The sequence below is a fragment of the Anomaloglossus baeobatrachus genome, chromosome 9 (genome assembly GCF_048569485.1).
Source record: "Anomaloglossus baeobatrachus isolate aAnoBae1 chromosome 9, aAnoBae1.hap1, whole genome shotgun sequence".
NCBI classification, from domain to species: Eukaryota; Metazoa; Chordata; class Amphibia; order Anura; family Aromobatidae; genus Anomaloglossus; species Anomaloglossus baeobatrachus.
Genome location: NC_134361.1, coordinates 24,813,372 through 24,834,083, shown reverse-complemented (window position 1 = coordinate 24,834,083; position 20,712 = coordinate 24,813,372). Strand labels below are relative to the sequence as shown.

Genomic DNA, 20,712 nt, shown 5'->3' with positions numbered 1-20,712 from the left:
GTCTGGATAGGAGGTGTGGCCCGCCAACGAGCCCCACCTCCTAACCATTATAGGTACCTGTGGTTTGAGGGCAAGTGCAGGGCCCCCCAGTGTCAGGGTCAGCACAGGAGCCCCTGGTTTCCCCCCCCCCCCCTCTTTGTGTTTCAGCCTCCCTTATTCCCAGAAGTCCACTTTGTGGGTGTCTAACCCCCCTCCCCCCCCACACCCAGCGTGACAGGATTGTGTGCAGGGCGTTCAGTTCTGCTGTAGTTTAGCAAAATTTGTATGAGCCTCCATTTTCAAATTCCATGCTAGCGACGCTCTTGCACACGTTGATCTCCCGGTGTTCTTTAGTAAAATGGCACTGGTGGCGGCGCATGCGCAGATGGGGATCTCGGCTCAATGACAAGTAGAGATGTTGATGTGTGCATGCGCCACCATTTTACTGAAGACCGCCGGAGGTTAATCTGAGCATGCGTCACATCCGGGGCTATTTTGCTGCAGAACGCCAAGAGATGAATGTGCGCAAGCGCCGTCCGCGGCAAAGGTGGTACTAGCGTGAAATTTGAAAAAGGAGGGGCCACGGCAGAGCCGGAGACGCTACCCCCAGTCCTGCCCTGATGCACCGAAATCTCTAACGTGAATTAAACAAGGACCAGGCTACGGATTTTTTTACTACAGACATCCATTAAATCAGTGTAGCAGGGCCATAATGGCCATACCTTTACTTTAACAGGTTAAATTGGGAACCAGTCACATGTAAAAACACTTTTAACCTGCAACTATGGGGTTAATCTGCAGGGTAATAGCATTCTGAATCTGCCTGGTGCTGGCACTGCCCACTGGAAATGAACTTTAATCCTCCTGGCAGCTTTCAGTCTCGGGGTGGTGACAGTGCGGGCTCAGTCACCGCACCGTGTATGGAGAGCGCCAGCTGTAACTGACCCTGCACTGACTGACAGCAGGGTCTAATGCTGAGCAGCTGTCAGTCAGTGTCGGGGGCGGTTACAGCCGCCGCTCTCCATACACGGTGCTGTGACTGAACCCGCGCTGGCGCCGCCCCCGAGACTGAACCTGAAAACTGCCAGGAGGGTTAAAGTTAATATCCTCCCGGCAGCAGGGTATAATGTGCAGCTTTACACGCTACTAACCTGCAGATTAACCCCATATCCACAGGACATTGCTCCTTTGTGCAGTATCCGCACGTCGGCCGCTCGTACGTAGATATAAATTAATCCCAAATACTTCCCGTTACAGCAGGATTTCCAGTTTCACCACTGACGGAATCTGAATTTTACTAATCATTTCATTGTGCGTCATCAGCGTAAGAAAAAAAAAAATAATAAGATACACATCATACAGAAGTATATACAGCAGTGCTCATATTACACTATGCAGAGCGACATCTGAGGCAGGCAACGCTCGCGAGTACCTGAGACCATCACAGTCAATATCCCAGCTCCCTCAGGTCATACAATGAGACCATCGCATAGTCCATATCCCAGCTTCCTCAGGTCATACAATGAGACCATCGCATAGTCCATATCTCAGCTTCCTCAGGTCATACAATGAGACCATTGCATAGTCCATATCTCAGCTTCCTCAGGTCATACAATGAGACCATCCCATAGTCAATATCCCAGCTTCCTCAGGTTATACAATGAGACCATCGCATAGTCAATATCCCAGCTTCCTCAGGTTATACAATGAGACCATCCCATAGTCAATATCCCAGCTTCCTCAGGTTATACAATGAGACCATCGCATAGTCAATATCCCAGCTTCCTCAGGTCATACAATGAGACCATCGCATAGTCAATATCCCAGCTTCCTCAGGTTATACAATGAGACCATGACATAGTCAATATCCAAGCTCCCTCAGGTCATACAATGAGACCATCGCATAGTCAATATCCCAGCTTCCTCAGGTTATACAATGAGACCATCCCATAGTCAATATCCCAGCTTCCTCAGGTTATACAATGAGACCATCGCATAGTCAATATCCCAGCTTCCTCAGGTCATACAATGAGACCATCGCATAGTCAATATCCCAGCTTCCTCAGGTTATACAATGAGACCATGACATAGTCAATATCCAAGCTCCCTCAGGTCATACAATGAGACCATCGCATAGTCAATATCCCAGCTTCCTCAGGTCATACAATGAGACCATGGCATAGTCAATATCCCAGCTTCCTCAGGTCATACAATGAGACCATCGCATAGTCAATATCCCAGCTTCCTCAGGTCATACAATGAGACCATCTCATAGTCAATATCCCAGCTTCCTCAGGTCATACAATGAGACCATCGCATAGTCAATATCCCAGCTTCCTCAGGTCTTACAATGGGAGCATCTCATAGTCAATATCCCAGCTTCCTCAGGTCATACAATGAGACCATTGCATAGTCAATATCCCAGCTTCCTCAGGTCTTACAATGGGAGCATCTCATAGTCAATATCCCAGCTTCCTTAGGTCTTACAATGAGACCATCGCATAGTCAATATCCCAGCTTCCTCAGGTTATACAATGAGACCATCGCATAGTCAATATCCCAGCTTCCTCAGGTCTTACAATGGGAGCATCTCATAGTCAATATCCCAGCTTCCTTAGGTCTTACAATGAGACCATCGCATAGTCAATATCCCAGCTTCCTCAGGTCATACAATGAGACCATCGCATAGTCAATATCCCAGCTTCCTCAGGTCATACAATGAGACCATCAATAGTCAATATCCAAGCTCCCTCAGGTCATACAATGAGACCATTGCATAGTCAATATCCAAGCTCCCTCAGGTCATACAATGAGACCATCCCATAGTCAATATCCCAGCTTCCTCAGGTCATGCAATGACACACAGTCACAGTCCATATCCCAGGTTCCTCAGTTCATACAATAAATTGGAGCTTGTGATACACACGGTGACCACAAGGTGTCGCTCGCTCCTTCGCTTTGCTGGTTATATCTTCCCTCCTAAGACATTAGCTCCAAGGTCTTCATTATACGCTGTATTTTGGAGATTTTCATCTGCAGAGAATTGTCCTAAAAGAAGAAAAAAACGTCAATAATGAAGATGAGGATGAGGATGAGCATGGCGTCCGACCATGGCTATACAGGCCCGGGCCGATGACAATGAGTGGTGATAATGAGGATGAGGATGGCGTCCGACCATGGCTATACAGGACCGGGCCGATGACAGTGAGTGCTGATAATGAGGATGAGGATGGCGTCCGACCATGGCTATACAGGCCCGGGCCGATGACAATGAGTGGTGATAATGAGGATGAGGATGGCGTCCGACCATGGCTATACAGGACCGGGCCGATGACAGTGAGTGCTGATAATGAGGATGAGGATGGCGTCCGACCATGGCTATACAGGCCCGGGCCGATGACAATGAGTGGTGATAATGAGGATGAGGATGGCGTCCGACCATGGCTATACAGGACCGGGCCGATGATAGTGAGTGCTGATAATGAGGATGAGGATGGCGTCCGACCATGGCTATACAGGCCCGGGCCGATGACAATGAGTGCTGATAATGAGGATGAGGATGGCGTCCGACCATGGCTATACAGGCCCGGGCCGATGACAATGAGTGCTGATAATGAGGATGAGGATGGCGTCCGACCATGGCTATACAGGCCCGGGCCGATGACAATGAGTGCTGATAATGAGGATGAGGATGGCGTCCGACCATGGCTATACAGGACCGGGCCGATGACAATGAGTGCTGATAATGAGGATGAGGATGGCGTCCAACCATGGCTATACAGGCCCGGGCTGATGACAATGAGTGCTGATAATGAGGATGAGGATGGCGTCCGACCATGACTATACAGGCCCGGGCCGATGACAATGAGTGCTGATAATGAGGATGGCGTCCGACCATGGCTATACAGGACCGGGCCGATGACAATGAGTGGTGATAATGAGGAGGAGGATGGCGAGCGACCATGGCTATACAGGATCGGGCCGATGACAATGAGTGGTGACGGATGCTGATGACCCACCTCTGTCTCCTCCATCTTTCCTTTCCGCTGGTTCTGTAACCTGCTCAGTTTACTCTGCAGTTTTTGGATCTCGGAGGTCGGATCCACCGATCCCTACAGGGAGGAAATAAAGACAAAACACAATAAAAAACTGCCAAACCTTAAGAATTCTCCAACTTTAGATACTTTACTATAAAGGAAAAAGTTGTGTAACTTTATACTGTACAAGTTCTCTGCACTCGGGGTCAGAGCAAGAAAGCCGCCATTCACAGACAGCAAGCGGAGATCGTAACCAAAAAACTGATGGCAGGGACGTCTCAGGAAGGAATGGGGGGGTGGATAGTGGGCGTCCTCTGACAGATCGATAACTTACCTTCAGGTTCATGTACACGTGACAGTCAGGGGTGACTTCTTCTGAGGCCCAGCCAGGACCCCCCCTGAGAGCCTGGGGTGCGGCCCCCGAGAGGTGGAGGGGGCCCGAGAAGGAGAGGGTCTGCAGCGGAGACAGGAAGGACTGGAGAGAGAGCAGGTCGTCTTCTTGGGAGCAGCAGATACAAACTGGAGAATAAAGCAGTTACCGTACTTAAAGTGGGTGTCCAAATTTATGCAAATATTTCTTATCAGTTAAATACCATATTAGGTGCATAAGTCATAAAAACATTTTATTGCCATTTACATGGTGTTACATATATCATCCAGAGAAGAATATTTCCTATACAGTGCGGCGCCACCCGCTGTACAATGTGCAGGACCACCCAATGGGCAGAGCGCTGGTGGTCACACATGCCCAGTCTCTGCACAGCCAGGGCTCTACAGTGATCAGCCTTGTGGCACTGCTAACCAGGAGAGGAGCACGGCAGCAAAACCAAAAAGATATATTCTGCAGGAGAATAAGAATTAACACTGTCAGCTGCCAGAGGGGGGAGGAGATTGATTCTGATAAGAAATTAGTGTCGGCTGCCAGAGGGGGAAGAATACTAATTCTAATAAGAAAGGACACTGTCAGCTGCCAAAGGGGGGGAGGATACTGATTCTAATAAGAAATGACACTGTCAGCTGCCAGAGGGGGGAAGGAAAACAATTCTGATAAGAAATGACACTGTCAGCTGATAGAGGGGGAAGGAGACTGATTCTGATAAGAAATAACACTGTCAGTTGCCAGAGGGGGAAGGAGACTGATTTTGATCAGAAAAGACATAGTCAGTTGCCAGATGGGGAAGGAGACTGATTCTGATAAGAAATGACACTGTCAGCTGCCAGAGAGGGGGAAGGAGACTGATTCTAATAAGAAATGACACTGTCAGATGTCAGGGGGGAAGGAGACCGATTCTGTCCATAGCCTTTTAAGCAGCAGCACCAAATTGAACGCATGGGAATAAAATGAAATAACCTAACATATTTAGGGCCCAATTCATTCATTATTTTCGAGATTAGGAAGTTGCAGGGTTTATGGTCTTTGATTCTCGGTCCCCCTTTACCTTCCGGCCTGGCCTTCGTCAGGTTGTAGTCACTCCTCAGTCCACGGAGCGTCCGGACCACCGAGTATACGAAGTCAAAGCGCCGCGCCTCCTCCGGATACAACCAGTGACCCTGCGGGAGGAGCGGGAGCAATGAGTGACCGCCATAACACAGGGATCGGTACACACAACCCGCGGCTGCAGCGAGATACACCGTACCGTGTGCCCGGGGCGCGGGTATTCTGCCACACAGACGCTGGCCGCCTGACATGGGGGCGATGGCGGCAATCGCTGCCACAGCTCTTCAGAGAGGAAAGGGGTGAAGGGTGCAAGAAGCCGAAGAGTCACCTCCGCCCCCCGGTACAGCACCTGCCGAGCGTCGGAGCCGCCGGGACCCTTCAGGACGGGCTTTACAGCTTCCTATAAGTAAAAAATGTATAAGTGTGTTACAATATGCACACAGCTCCGCTGCAGACTAATGCATCGCCATAGTGACAGACTACAAAGAATCCCAGATAGTCAGAGCCTGCACATCAGTCTGCACGGGAGCTGCGTGCACAAAACGGTGCGAGATTTTTTTTTTTAACTGTGACTATTTGACATAGATCAGGGAAATAAAATATATATATATTTTCTACTCTGTTCTTTGGGACCACCAGGACACATCAATGATGAATGGAGGGGGGAGGGGGAGACACAGGACTGTTGCAAAAATGGCACAACTCCCGGCAGGGAACAGCCCGGGCATGCTGGGGGTTGTAGTCGTGCACTCACTATGTAGATGTCGCAGTAGTTCTTCAGCCAGAAGCCGTGGATGGCGGCGGTGACCTGGTGAAGCTCGTAGCTCTGCAGCTTGTCCTCGCACTCCTCCGTCGCCTGCCGCAGCCGGTCCAGCAGCCACCGGTCCAGGGGGTCCGACGGCCGCAGCTGAGAAGGAAAAGTAATGTCACCTCCGACCACAAAGACGGCGCCATTTCCCATCTACCCTGCACACACTATGTAGTGGCCGATCTCCGGTACTGCAGCTCAGCTCCATTCACTGTAATAGGAGCTGCAGTACCTAAAACGGCCACTACACGGTGTACGGCGCTGTGCTGATGAGTGCACGCGCCATATATCAGCCCTGGACCGCCCCTTTAAGGGATTAACGAGAGCAGAGGACATAACAGAAGCGTCCCTCACCTCCTCCATTGGTGCGGGGGTGAACCCTTCCTCCAGGGAGGACAGCGCGAACTTCACCCCATTCCACACTTTATTGCAGAAATGGCGCACAGCGAGGACCGAAGCCACGTCCAGATTGATGTCGTCACCTGGAAGAGAAGAGGGGAAGGGCGAGGACGGCGTCACGTCTGCGGTATATACCATGGCAAAAAATGTACCGCACAGCCCCACGAGCAGCCTGGAGCACCACAATGTGACGGGCTGCAGTACCAGACATGGCCAGGGGAGAAAGGAGGCGCTGTTTCAGGAAAAAAACACAAAATGCGTCTCCTCTAGCGCTGTGCACCTCCAGGATGGTGCGGGCCGGAGACAGGAGACCGAGCCTCACCTTGTACTCGATGGGAGCAAAGAGCGAACCTCAGGGCGTCGGAGCCGCACTCCGGGATCCCGTGCGGGAAATCCTTCATCTGAGAGAAGAAAAAGACAGGAAATGATGATTAATCGCAGGACGACTGCGCAGGAAGTCACAGCAACTGTCCCAGCAACCTCCGCCGCAGGGCGACTGCGCAGGAAGTCACAGCAACTGTCCCGGGAGCCTCCACCGCAGGGCGACTGCACAGGAAGTCACAGCAGCTGTCCCGAAAGCCTCCACCGCAGGGCGACTGCGCAGGAAGTCACAGCAACTGTCCCGGGAGCCTCCACCGCAGGGCGACTGCGCAGGAAGTCACAGCAACTGTCCCGGGAGCCTCCACCGCAGGGCGACTGCACAGGAAGTCACAGCAGCTGTCCCGGCAACCTCCGCCGCAGGGCGACTGCGCAGGAAGTCACAGCAGCTGTCCCGAAAGCCTCCACCGCAGGGCGACTGCGCAGGAAGTCACAGCAACTGTCCCGGGAGCCTCCACCGCAGGGCGACTGCGCAGGAAGTCACAGCAACTGTCCCGCAGCCTCCACCGCAGGACGACTGCGCAGAAAGTCACAGCAACTGTCCCGCAGCCTCCACTGCAGGGCGACTGCGCAGGAAGTCACAGCAACTGTCCCAGCAACCTCCGCCGCAGGGCGACTGCGCAGGAAGTCACAGCAACTGTCCCGGCAACCTCCGCCGCAGGGCGACTGCGCAGGAAGTCACAGCAACTGTCCCGGCAACCTCCGCCGCAGGGCGACTGCGCAGGAAGTCACAGCAACTGTTCCGGCAACCTCCGCCGCAGGGCGACTGCGCAGGAAGTCACAGCAACTGTCCCGGCAACCTCCGCCGCAGGACGACTGCGCAGGAAGTCACAGCAACTGTCCCGGCAACCTCCGCCGCAGGGAGACTGCGCAGGAAGTCACAGCAACTGTCCCGGCAACCTCCGCCGCAGGGCGACTGCACAGGAAGTCACAGCAACTGTCCCGGCAACCTCCGCCACAGGACGACTGCGCAGGAAGTCACAGCAACTGTCCCGGCAACCTCCGCCGCAGGGCGACTGCGCAGGAAGTCACAGCAACTGTCCCGCAGCCTCCACCGCAGGACGACTGCGCAGGAAGTCACAGCAACTGTCCCGGCAACCTCCGCCGCAGGGCGACTGCGCAGGAAGTCACAGCAACTGTCCCGGAGCCTCCACCGCAGGGCGACTGCGCAGGAAGTCACAGCAACTGTCCCGAGAGCCTCCACCGCAGGACGACTGCGCAGGAAGTCACAGCAACTGTCCCGAGAGCCTCCACCGCAGGACGACTGCGCAGGAAGTCACAGCAACTGCCCAGGAGCCTCCGCCACAGGGCGACTGCGCAGGAAGTCACAGCAACTGCCCAGGAGCCTCCGCCACAGGGCGACTGCGCAGGAAGTCACAGCAACCGTCCCAGGAGCCTCCACCGCAGGACAACTGCGCAGGAAGTCACAGCAACCGTCCCAGGAGCCTCCACCGCAGGACGACTGCGCAGGAATTCACAGCAACTGTCCCCGGAGCCTCCACCGCAGGACGACTGCGTAGGAAGTCACAGCAACTGCCCAGGAGCCTCCACCGCAGGACGACTGCGCAGGAAGTCACAGCAACTGTCCCGGCAACCTCCGCCGCAGGACGACTGCGCAGGAAGTCACAGCAACTGTCCCAGGAGCCTCCACCGCAGGGCGACTGTGCAGGAATCACTCAAGCTATACTTGAACTTCCGCAAGTGTTACTGCAGCATTTCTGCTCTACAGTGTATGGCAGTATTGTAAGGTGCCATATAGATCTATTATTTTTTGCAGTGTTTTTTTAGTTTTCATTTGGACACTGTATGGCGGTTGTATAACTTTTTTTTTTTTTGCAGCTTATGACAGTGTTTTTAGAAGTAATATAGCTCTACTACCTCTACCCTGTACACTGTGTGGCGGTATTATACGTACTTTGTATTGTATGGTTATTTGCGATGTATGACAATGCTTTCTAATACACTATAGCTTTATTTTTTCGGCACTGCATTGCGGTATTATTTGTGCATTGCAGAGTACTGTTTTGTTTTGCAGAGTATGGCAGTACTTTGTGGCAAGATATAGCGCTTTTTTTTTGTTTTTGAGCACTGCATGGCGGTATTATTTGCACAATCACATTGCTCTGTGCAGTGACCTGAGGTTCCATTTATCTTTGGCGGTGTAATTTGTGCATCGGATGTCCCTTTGTTCTTACCAGTCCGGACTCGGCTACTTTTAACTCTCGTGGGTCCAAATTTCCCTCCTTCAGCTTCTCCCGCAGGTTCTGTGAGAATAAAATGAAGGAAAGTAATAAAGACGCAAAAGAAGTGCTGGAGTGATAGCATTATGTGACAGGGAGAAAAAAAAAATATATATAAAATAAAACGCTTCTTAACCCTTTAGTGCGTGTTTTTTAGAGTCAGCATTTTTTTTAACGCTACTTTTCAAGAATCATATTTTTTTTATTTTTTTATCTTCCCAGCGATTTAACTGTTTAAGAGTCTGGGGTTTTTTTTTCACAAGGTTTAGTTTTCTATGGCGCCTTTTTGGGGTGAATAGAACTTAATGATTAATTGTGATTACCATTTTCAGAGATGGAGAAAAAAAACCCCAGTAAATTTTTTTTTTTTTTGGCCATGTATAATGAAGTTATGATTTTTCTGGATTTAAAGAAGGGAATTTTGTTACTTACCGTAAATTCCTTTTCTTCTAGCTCCAATTGGGAGACCCAGACGATTGGGTGTATAGCTACTGCCTCCGGAGGCCACACAAAGCATTACACTAAAAAGTGTAAGGCCCCTCCCCTTCTGGCTATACACCCCCAGTGGGATCACGGGCTGCTCAGTTTTAGTGCAAAAGCAAGAAGGAGGAAAGCCAATAACTGGTTAAACAAATTCAATCCGAAGTAACATCGGAGAACTGAAACCATTCAACATGAACAACATGTGTACCCGAAAAAACAAAAATCCCGAAGGAAACAGGGGCGGGTGCTGGGTCTCCCAATTGGAGCTAGAAGAAAAGGAATTTACGGTAAGTAACAAAATTCCCTTCTTCTTCGGCGCTCCATTGGGAGACCCAGACGATTGGGACGTCCAAAAGCAGTCCCTGGGTGGGTAAATTAATACCTCAAGTTTGGACTGTAAAAACAGCCCTTCCCTACATGGAGGCAACCGCCGCCTGCAGGACTCTTCTACCTAGGCTGGCATCCGCCTAAGCGTAGGCATGCACCTGATAACGCTTGGTGAAGGTGTGCAGACTCGACCAGGTAGCTGCCTGGCACACCTGCTGAGCCGTAGCCTGGTGCCGTAATGCCCAGGACGCACCCACGGCCCTGGTAGAATGGGCCTTCAGCCCTGATGGAACCGGAAGCCCAGCAGAACGGTAGGCTTCAAGGATTGGTTCCTTGATCCATCGAGCCAGGGTGGATTTGGCAGCCTGCGACCCCTTGCGCTGACCAGTGACAAGGACAAAGAGTGCATCCGATCGGCGCAGGGGCGCCATGCGGGAAATGTAGATTCTGAGTGCTCTTCACCAGATCCAACAATGCAAATCCATTTCATATCGATGAAATGGATAAGGACAAAAGGAAGGTAAGGAGATATCCTGATTGTGATGAAAAGGGGATACCACCTTAGGGAGAAACTCCGGAATCGGGCGCAGCACTACCTTGTCTTGGTGAAACACCAGGAAGGGAGCTTTGGATGACCGCGCTGCTAGCTCGGACACTCTCCGAAGAGACGTGACCGCTACCAGAAAGGCCACTTTCTGTGAAAGTCGAGAAAGTGAAACATCCCTCAGAGGCTCGAAGGGCGGCTTCTGGAGAGCAATTAGTACCCTGTTCAGATCCCATGGGTCTAACGGCCTCAGTACGGAGGGACAATGTGACAAACCCCCTGCAGGAACGTGCGTACCTGAGGAAGTCGTGCTAGGCGCTTCTGAAAGAATACAGACAGCGCTGGAACTTGTCCTTTAAGGGAGCCGAGCAACAAACCTGTTTCCCAACCAGATTGCAGGAAGGAAAGAAAAGTAGGCAATGCAAATGGCCAGGGAGACACTCCCTGAGCAGAGCCCTAAGGTAAGAATATCTTCCACGTCCAGTGGTAGATCTTGGCAGACGTCGGCTTCCTAGCCCGTCACATGGTGGCAATGACGTCATGAGATAATCCTGAAGACGCTAGGATCCAGGACTCAATGGCCACCCAGTCAGGTTCAGGGCCGTAGGATTCAGATGGAAAACGGCCCTTGGGACAGTAAGTTTGGCCGGTCTGGTAGTGCCCACGGCTGGCCGACCGTGAGATGCCACAGATCCGGGTACAACGACCTCCTCTGCCAGTCTGGGGCGACGAGGATGGCGCGGCGGCAATCGGAGCTGATCTTGCGTAGCACTCTGGGCAACAGTGCCAGAGGGGGAAACACATAGGGTAGCTGGAACTGCGACCCATCCTGAACTAAGGCGCCTGCCGCCAGAGCTCGTTGATCGTAAGACCACACCATGAAACTCGTGACCTTGGTGTTGTGCCTAGACGCCATTAGGTCGACGTCCGGCCTCCCCCGAAGGCCCCAGATTTACGCCCGGGATGTGAACTGCGGATATGGTGGATGCTCTGTCTTCCACCCACATCAGAGTCCGCCGGACTTCTTGGGAGGCTTGCCGACTGCGTATTCTGCCTTGGTGGTTGATGTATGCTACCGCTGTGGAGTTGTCCGACTGAACTCGGATCTGTTTGCATTCCAGCCACTGCTGGAAGGCTTGTAGGGCAAGATACACTGCTTAGATTTCCAGAACATTGATCTGAAGGGTGGACTCCTGCTGAGTCCACGTACCCTGAGCCCTGTGGTGGAGAAAGACTATTCTCCACCCTGACAGACTCACGTCTGTCGTGACCACCGTCCAGGATGGGGGTAGGAAGGACCTTCCTTTTGACAATGAGGTGGGAAGAAGTCACCACTGAAGAGAGTCCTTGACCGTCTGAGAAAGGGAGACGTTCCTGTCTAGGGACGTCGACTTCCCATCGCTTTGGCGGAGAATGTCCCATTGAAGTGGACGCAGATGAAACTGCGCGAAAGGGACTGCCTCCATTGCTGCTACCATCTTCGCTAGGAAGTGCATGAGACGTCTTAAGGGGTGTGACTGGCCTTGAAGGAGAGACTGCACCCCCGTCTGTAGTGAACGCTGTTTGTCCAGCGGAAGCTTCACTATCGCTGAGAGAGTATAAAACTCTATGCCAAGATATGTCAGTGATTGGGTCGGTGTCAGATTTAACTTTGAAAAGTTGATGATCCACCTGAAACTCTGGAGAGTCTCCAGCGCAACGTTCAGGCTGCGTTGGCATGCCTCTTGAGAGGGTGCCTTGACAAGTAGATCGTCCAAGTAAGGGATCACAGAGTGACCCTGAGAGTGCAGGACTGCTACCACTGTCGCCATGACCTTGGTGAAAACCCGTGGGGCTGTCGCCAGACCTAAGGGCAGGTCTACGAACTGAAGATGCTCGTCTTCTATAACGAATCGCAGCAAACGCTGGTGCTCTGGAGCAATCGGCACGTGGAGATAAGCATCCTGATGTCTCTTGATGCTAGGAAATCTCCTTGAGACCTTGAGGCAATGACGGAGCGGAGGGATTCCATCCGGAACCGCCTGGTTTACACTGCTTTTTGAGCAGTTTTAGGTCTAGAACGGAACGGAAGAGCCGTCCTTTTTTGGCACCACAACCAGATTGGAGTAAAAACCGTGACCTTGTTCCTGAAGAGGAACAGGGATTATCACTCCTTCTGCCTGCAGAAGAGCATCGGCTCGGTCGAGAGGTGGGGAAGTTCTGAAGAATCGAGCCGGAGGACGAGAACAAAACTCTATCCTGTACACGTGAGACAAAATGTCTCTCACCCACCGGTCTTTGACCTGTGGCAGCTAAATGCCGCCAAAGCGGGAGAGTCTGCCACCGACCGCGGATGCGGAGAGAGAGGGCTGAAAGTCATGAGGAAACCGCCTTGGTAGCGGTTCCTCCGGCTGCCTTCTTTGGGCGTGATTGAGCCCGCCAGGAGTCTGAGCCCCTCTGAGCCTTTTGAGTCCTTTTGGACTAGGAAAATTGGGACCAGCCCGAGCCTGGAAAGGACCGAAACGTCGACTGTCCTTCCTTGGGTTTTGTTTGATCTGGGCTGGTGTAAGGAAGAATCCTTACCCTTGGCCTGTTTAATGATTTCATCCAATCGCTCAGCCAACAGTCTGTCACCAGATAATGGCAAACTGGTTAAGCCCTTTTTGGAAGCAGGAGCTGCCTTCCATTCCCTTAACCCCAAGGGTCTGCGCAAAACCACGGAGTTGGCGTACGCCACCGGCGTACGGCTCGTAGAGTCCAGGACAGCATGAATAGCGTAAGTCGCAATGCATGCGAGGTTAAGGACGCCACCTGCGGCACAGATGTACGTGTGACAGTGTCTATCTGCGCAAGACCAGCTGAAATAGCTTGGAGTGCCCATACGGCTGCGAATGCCGGAGCAAACGACACGCCGATAGCTTCACAGACAGATTTCAACCAGAGGTCCATCTGTCTGTCAATGGCATCTTTAAGTGAAGTCCCATCTTCCACTGCAACTATGGAGGATGGCGCGGCGGAGAAAAGCTTGTCTGGATAAGCGTAGTGTTTCTGGACTGCTCCTCTGAGTCAGAGAGGCCCAAAAAGTACTGAATTTACGCTTGGGATACCTGAAATGGAATTTCTCCTGCTGAAGCTGCCTCCTCCACTGGAGGGGCTGAGGGAGAAATATCCACCAGTGTATTGATGGGCGCTATGAGATCATTCACCATGGCGTCCCATTAGGAGCATCCAGAATGAAAGCGGTCTCAGGATCAGAAACCTGATCAGCTACCTCATCATACAGAGAATCCTCTCGCTGAGACCCTGACCAGTGTGTGAAGTCGAGGGTCTCTCCCAGCGAGCTCGCTTAGGCTGTCTGGGACTGTCGTCCGTGTCAGAGCCTTCAGTCTGGGATGTATGGGACCCCCTTGGAGCACGGATTAGTTCCAACCGAGGGAGACCGGGGAGCCTTGATTCAACAATGCCCATGGTCTGAGTCACCGCCCTGGACTGCAAAGTTGCTAGAATTTTGTTCATAGTCCAAGACATTTTATCAGCAAAAAAACTGCAAACTCTGTCCTCTGGACAGTTTCACAGGTGGCCCTCTCTGGGCCACCACTAGCAGAGACTCTACCCATTAGGGGTTAGTGGAACCTGCCGGTAAAACAGCCTCACGTGCGGTACAGACAGCATAGAAAGCCTGTGCCTTGGCCCCCTTGCTCTATGCTGACGACATGCTGTTGTCTCCTCAGAGCTATCTAGGGGTATATCGCCAAGAAGCGACCGTACAGCCACAAGTCTCAGCCGCGCCGCAGCCTCCAGCGCGGCAGTTTCCCACAGATAAACTCACTCAGCTAAGCTGCAGTGAGTATAGTCCAAGCGCGCAGCGCTGTTGTCCTCGGCACACTAACACGCCCAGCAATGCTGGCGTGTGTCTGTGTATGGTCTTGCAAATATAAGTACAAGGATAAAGTACACAAAAAAAACACTGTGGCAATAGTGGGGTCAGCACCAAGGTGCTGCTTACCGCCCGCATAAGCGGGTAAGTGGTCGCCAGAATCCCTTTGCTGGGTCTCCCAGAGCCTGTGTCCGTTCTCCAGCTTAGATTGCCTGCAGGAATGGCTGCCGGCGTCCTGTGAAGAGGGGCGGGCCGTGGGCGTGCCCCAGACAAGAGCGGGAAACTGGCGTCCCCCTGTGCCCAGTGAGAGGGCTGGAGTATGTAAATAAGACTCCAGCCCTCGGCGCTGATCATTGTACAGCGTCTCGCCCCTTCCCTGACTGGCAGGGTTGGGGCGGGAACGAAACGTAACTAGGCCGCAAAAGCCGGGGACTAGATTTATAAGCGCTGCCGTCATAAAAGCACGGCAGCGCGAAAGTCCCCGGCGCACCACAAGTCTCAGCCGCGCCGCAGCTCCAGCAGCGGCTGGCGCGGTAGTTCCCGACACATAAACTCACTCAGCTAAGCTGCAGTGAGTAAAGCCCAAGCGCGCAGCGCTACTGTCCCCGGCGCACTAACACACCCAGCAACGCTGGAGTGTGTCTGTGCATAGACTGTACGGGGACACAGAGTACCTTAACGTTGCAGGGCCTGTCCCTGACGATACTCCGCTCCATTCCAGCAGGATCTCCGGGTCTGTGGATGGAGCCCGGCCTCAGAGCCTGGAGGCCGGTAAGATCCCACTTCACCAGAGCCCTCAGGGGGATGGGGAAGGAAAGCAGCATGTGGGCTCCAGCCTCCGTACCCGCAATGGGTACCTCAACCTTAACAAACACCGCCGACAAGAGTGGGGTGAGAAGGGAGCATGCTGGGGGCCCCATATGGGCCCTCTTTTCTTCCATCCGACATAGTCAGCAGCTGCTGCTGACTAAAACAGTGGAGCTATGCGTGGATGTCTGACCTCCTTCGCACAAAGCTTGAAAACTGAGCAGCCCGTGATCCCACGGGGGGTGTATAGGCAGAAGGGGAGGGGCCTTACACTTTTTAGTGTAATACTTTGTGTGGCCTCCGGAGGCAGTAGCTATACACCCAATCGTCTGGGTCTCCCAATGGAGCGCCGAAGAAAAAATAAATTATATATATTACTTATTTTAGTAGTTTTTTTTTATTTCCTTATTTAAAAAAAAATTGTAGAACTTTTTCCTAAGAAAATCTTTTTTTTTTTTTTTATTAAAAAAAAGTTAATTTATTTTTTTTTTGGAGGGGGGGAGATTCATTTGAATAGAAATAAAGTTCCATTTTTTGTCAAAGTTATCACATAAAGTTTACTTATTTATTTTCTGCAGGCGGGATAAAAAGAGAATTTTGTTTACTTACCGTAAATTCTTTTTCTTATAGTTCCGACATGGGAGACCCAGACCATGGGTGTATAGCTACTGCCTCCGGAGGACACACAAAGTACTACACTCAAACGTGTAGCTCCTCCCTCCGGGCTATATACACTCCCTGGATGACAATCTACCCAGTTCAGTGCAAAAGCTGAAGGAGGACATCCACCCATAAGTAGAGAAAGAGTAAAACTCGGAAAGACCAGAACTCTGTCTACTAACAACAGCCGGTGAAACACACGGAACAAAAAACTGCCAACAGGCAACAGGGAGGGTGCTGGGTCTCCCATGTCGGAACTATAAGAAAAAGAATTTACGGTAAGTAAACAAAATTCTCTTTTTCTTTATCGTTCCTTATGGGAGACCCAAACCATGGGACGTTCCAAAGCAGTCCATGGGCGGGAAATAAACCAAACTGAGAAGTAGGCAAAACCTAACTTCACAAATTTGCGACAGCCGCCTGAAGAATGCGTCTGCCCAAGCTCGCATCTGCCGAAGCATGAGCATGCACCCGGTAGTGCTTCGAAAAAGTGTGCAGACTGGACCATGTGGCAGCCTGACAAACCTGCTGAGCCGTAGCCTGGTGCCTGAAAGCCCAGGAGGCACCGACAGCTCTGGTCGAGTGCGCCTTAATCCCCGGCGGGGGAGGCACCTGAGAACACTGGTAGGCATCGGAGATAGCCGACCTGATCCAACGAGCTAGAGTCGGTTTAGAAGCAGCGAGACCCTTGCGCTGACCAGTGGTTAGCACAAAAAGAGATGTGCAGTGCCGAAAAACAGCGGTGCGTGACACATAGATTCGGAGCGCCCGCACCAAATCTAAGGAGTGCAACGCCTTCTCAAAGCGATGCACCGGGGCCGGACAAAGAGAAGGCAATGAAATGTCCTGGTTAAGGTGGAAAGGAGACACCACCTTAGGGAGAAAGTCCGGAGTCGGACGAAGAACCACCTTGTCTTGGTGAAACACCAAAAAGGGGGATTCTGAAGAGAGCGCAGCCAAATCCGAAACTCTCCTGAGAGAAGTTATGGCTACTAGAAAAACAACTTTCTGTGAAAGTCTAGACAAGGGAACTTCCCTGAGAGGCTCAAAGGGGGGTTTCTGTAAGGCCGTGAGGACCAGATTAAGGTCCCAGGGATCCAAGGGCCGCCGGTAAGGAGGAATGATGTGAGATGCGCCCTGCATGAAGGAGCGCACCTGAGCCAGTCGGGCGATACGCCGCTGGAACAACACAGACAGAGCCGACACCTGTTCCTTGAGGGCATTGAGGCACAGTCCTAGCTGTAGACCGGACTGTAGAAAAGACAGGATGGTCGGCAAGGAGAACGGCCAAGGGGCATGGCCGGACGAACGACACCAGGACAGGAAAATTTTCCAAGTCCTGTGGTAAATCTTGGCCGAGGAAGACTTCCGAGCCTGAGTCATGGTGGAGATGACCTCAGAGGGAATGCCTGAAGCCGTCAGGATCCAGGACTCAAGAGCCACGCCGTCAGTCTGAGAGCCGCAGAATTCTGGCGGAAGAACGGACCTTGAGAGAGAAGGTCTGGGCGGTCCGGGAGACGCCACGGCACCTCTACGGACAGACGGAGCAGGTCTGGGTACCACGCTCGCCTGGGCCAGTCCGGAGCAATGAGCATGACTCGACGGCCCTCCATTCTGATCTTGCGCAGAACCCTGGGCAAGAGCGCTAGAGGGGGAAACACATAGGCCAGATGGAACTGAGACCAATCTTGAACCAGTGCGTCTGCTGCGAAGGCTTGAGGATCGTGGGAGCGAGCCACGTAAACCGGAACCTTGTTGTTGTGCCGGGATGCCATTAGATCTACCTCTGGAGTGCCCCACTTGCGGCAGAGTGATTTGAACACTGACGGATGCAGGGCCCACTCGCCGCCGTCTACGGTTTGACGGCTGAGATAATCGGCCTCCCAGTTTTCTACGCCTGGGATGTGGACTGCAGATATGGTGGACTTCGAGTCCTCCGTCCACTGGAGGATTCGTTGAACCTCCAGCATCGCCAGACGGCTGTGAGTCCCGCCCTGGTGATTGATGTAGGCAACCGTTGTCGCGTTGTCCGACTGGACTCGAATGTGCTTGCCCACCAACAGGTGGTGAAAGGCTAGGAGAGCTAGAAACACAGCTCTGATCTCCAGCACATTGATTGAGAGGGCTGATTTGGACGGAGTCCAAGTGCCCTGTGCTCGGTGATGGAGAAATACTGCTCCCCAACCGGAGAGACTGGCATCCGTGGTGAGGATTACCCAGGACGGAGTCAGGAAGGAGCGTCCCTGTGACAGAGAGAGTGGCCGAAGCCACCACTGAAGAGAGCTCCTGGTTTGTGGCGACAGAGCCACCAGCCTGTGCAAGGAAGAGATCCGCTTGTCCCAACAGCGGAGGATGTCCAGCTGCAGGGGACGCAGATGGAACTGAGCAAAGGGAACCGCTTCCATTGACGCCACCATCTGACCCAGCACTCGCATGGGGTGTCTGATGGAATGACGGCGGTGCCTCAGCAGAGAGCGTACCGCCAGGCGAAGAGACTGCTGTTTGACTAAGGGCAGCTTCACAAGTGCCGGCAGAGTCTCGAATTGCATCCCTAGGTACTCGAATTTCTGGGTTGGAATCAGAGTGGACTTGGGCAAATTGACAAGCCACCCGAACTGGACTAGAGTGGCGAGAGTGAGCGAGACACTCCGCTGGCAGTCTGCACTGGATGAGGCCTTGACTAGAAGGTCGTCCAGGTAAGGAATCACTGCCAACCCCTGGAGGTGCAGGACCGCAACCACTGCTGCCATGACCTTGGTGAATACTCGAGGGGCCGTGGCTAGGCCGAAGGGGAGAGCCACGAATTGGAAATGTTCCTCTCTGATTGCAAAGCGTAGCCAACGCTGGTGCGAAACCGCAATAGGAACATGCAGATAGGCATCTCTGATGTCGATGGATGCCAGAAAATCTCCTTGGGTCATTGAGGCAATGACCGATCTCAGAGATTCCATACGAAAGTGCCGCACCTGAACGTGCTTGTTGAGAAGCTTGAGATCCAGGATGGGCCGGAAGGAACCGTCCTTTTTGGGGACTAGAAAGAGGTTTGAGTAGAAACCGCTGAACCGTTCCCGGGCGGGAACCGGAACAATTACACCGTTGGCCTGCAGGGATGCCACGGCCTGAGAGAAGGCGGCGGCTTTGGAGCAGGGGGGGGGGTGGACAGAAAAAATCTGTTTGGCGGGCTGGAAGAAAATTCTATCCTGTAGCCGTGGGAGATGATATCCCGCACCCACTGATCGGAGACGTGTTGAAACCACACGTCGCCAAAGTGGGAGAGCCTGCCACCGACCAAGGATGTTGCTGGCGTAGCCAGATAGTCAAGAGGAGGCTGCCTTAGTGGCAGCGGCTCCTCCGGCCTTTTGAGGACGCGGCTTTGCGCGCCAGTTGGGTTTACGATCCTTGGCTGCGGAAGTGGACGAGGTCGAGGGCTTAGAGGCTGACCAGTTAGAGGAACGAAAGGAACGAAAATTCGATTGGTTCCTGCTCTGGACCGGTTTCCTGGCCTTAGTTTGCGGCAAGGAAGTACTCTTTCCGCCAGTAGCTTCCTTAATTATGTCATCCAGCTGTTCTCCAAACAGCCGAGACCCAGCAAAAGGGAGACTCGCAAGGTACTTCTTAGAGGAAGCGTCTGCTTTCCACTCTCGAAGCCACAAGATCCTGCGGATCGCGAGGGAGTTAGCGGAGGCCACCGCCGTGCGGTGAGAAGCCTCCAGGATGGCAGACATGGCGTAGGATGCAAAAGCCGAAGCTTGAGAAGTTAAGGCATCCATCTCAGGAATAGAGTCCCTGGTGAGTGAATGCATCTCCGCCAGAGAGGCAGAGACTGCCTTAAGAGCCCATACTGCCGCAAAAGACGGGGAGAACGAGGCTCCTGCCGCCTCATATACAGACTTGGCCAGAAGGTCAACCTGGCGGTCAGTGGGATTTTTAAGAGAAGTGCCATCAGCCACAGCTACGACTGTGCGGGCTGAGATTCTGGACACCGGAGGGTCTACCTTTGGGGACTGGGCCCATTCCTTAACCACCTCTGGTGGAAAAGGAAAACGGTCATCTGAACTACGCTTCAGAAAGCGTTTGTCAGGACAGGCCCTGGGCTTGTTAACAGTGGTCTGAAAGCTGGAGTGGTTAAAAAACATACTCCTAGGTTTCTTAGGAGAGGTAAACTGGTGTATCTCTACCAGAGAGGTTTGTTCCTCTGACTCTGGTGGGTTGAGGTTCAGAACGGAGTTAATGGACGCAATCAAGTCACTAACATCCGCATCACCCTCAGACAAATCAATGGGGTACCTAGAGCTAGCGTCTGAACCCACAGTAAACGAATCCTTCTCGCCCTGCACGTCGGCACATGAATCAGAGCCGTGGGACGAGGGAGGAGAAGGGTCCCTGCGTCTCCGTTTAGGGGGACTGGGACCTAGAACATGCTCTGAGGGCTCCGCAGAGCTTTGAGCAGCAGAGACACCCTGAGGGGGGGGCTGATGCATAGACAGCAGTGTCCGGGACAGCTGCCCCATGGAGTCGGCAAAAGACTTGGAAATAGCTTGTGAAAAGGATGCTACCCAAGCCGGGGGTTCAGCCACCGGGGCCGGAGCAGCCGGAGGGACCCCTGCGGAGGCTCCAGGCTGAGACACAACCATGTTAGCACAGGCATCACAATGTGGGAATGTGCTCGGCTCTGGCAGAATGCGCTTACATGCAGTGCAAAAAGCATACATGTTTGCAGCCATGCTCCGGGTGACAGACATGCTGCTGATGGGGG

At 52.7% G+C, this 20,712-nt stretch overlaps 1 protein-coding gene across 4 annotated transcripts in view; it reads right to left on the bottom strand.

Annotated features, from left to right (window-relative positions):
- Nucleotides 1-1,257: 1,257 nt before the first annotated feature.
- The window catches only part of VARS2 (valyl-tRNA synthetase 2, mitochondrial), a 48,810-nt gene continuing 29,355 nt past the window's right edge, over nucleotides 1,258-20,712 (bottom strand). For all 4 annotated transcript variants that reach the window (XM_075323302.1, XM_075323301.1, XM_075323304.1 and 1 more), the window contains exons 22-30: nucleotides 9,235-9,303; nucleotides 6,984-7,062; nucleotides 6,617-6,744; nucleotides 6,209-6,361; nucleotides 5,654-5,854; nucleotides 5,456-5,567; nucleotides 4,351-4,535; nucleotides 3,999-4,091; nucleotides 1,258-3,027 (exon numbers count right to left, since the gene is read on the bottom strand). In XM_075323302.1, the coding sequence (XP_075179417.1) occupies nucleotides 2,959-3,027; nucleotides 3,999-4,091; nucleotides 4,351-4,535; nucleotides 5,456-5,567; nucleotides 5,654-5,854; nucleotides 6,209-6,361; nucleotides 6,617-6,744; nucleotides 6,984-7,062; nucleotides 9,235-9,303 (1,089 nt within the window). In that variant the 3' untranslated portion in view covers nucleotides 1,258-2,958. The remainder of the gene's footprint in view (nucleotides 3,028-3,998; nucleotides 4,092-4,350; nucleotides 4,536-5,455; nucleotides 5,568-5,653; nucleotides 5,855-6,208; nucleotides 6,362-6,616; nucleotides 6,745-6,983; nucleotides 7,063-9,234; nucleotides 9,304-20,712) is intronic.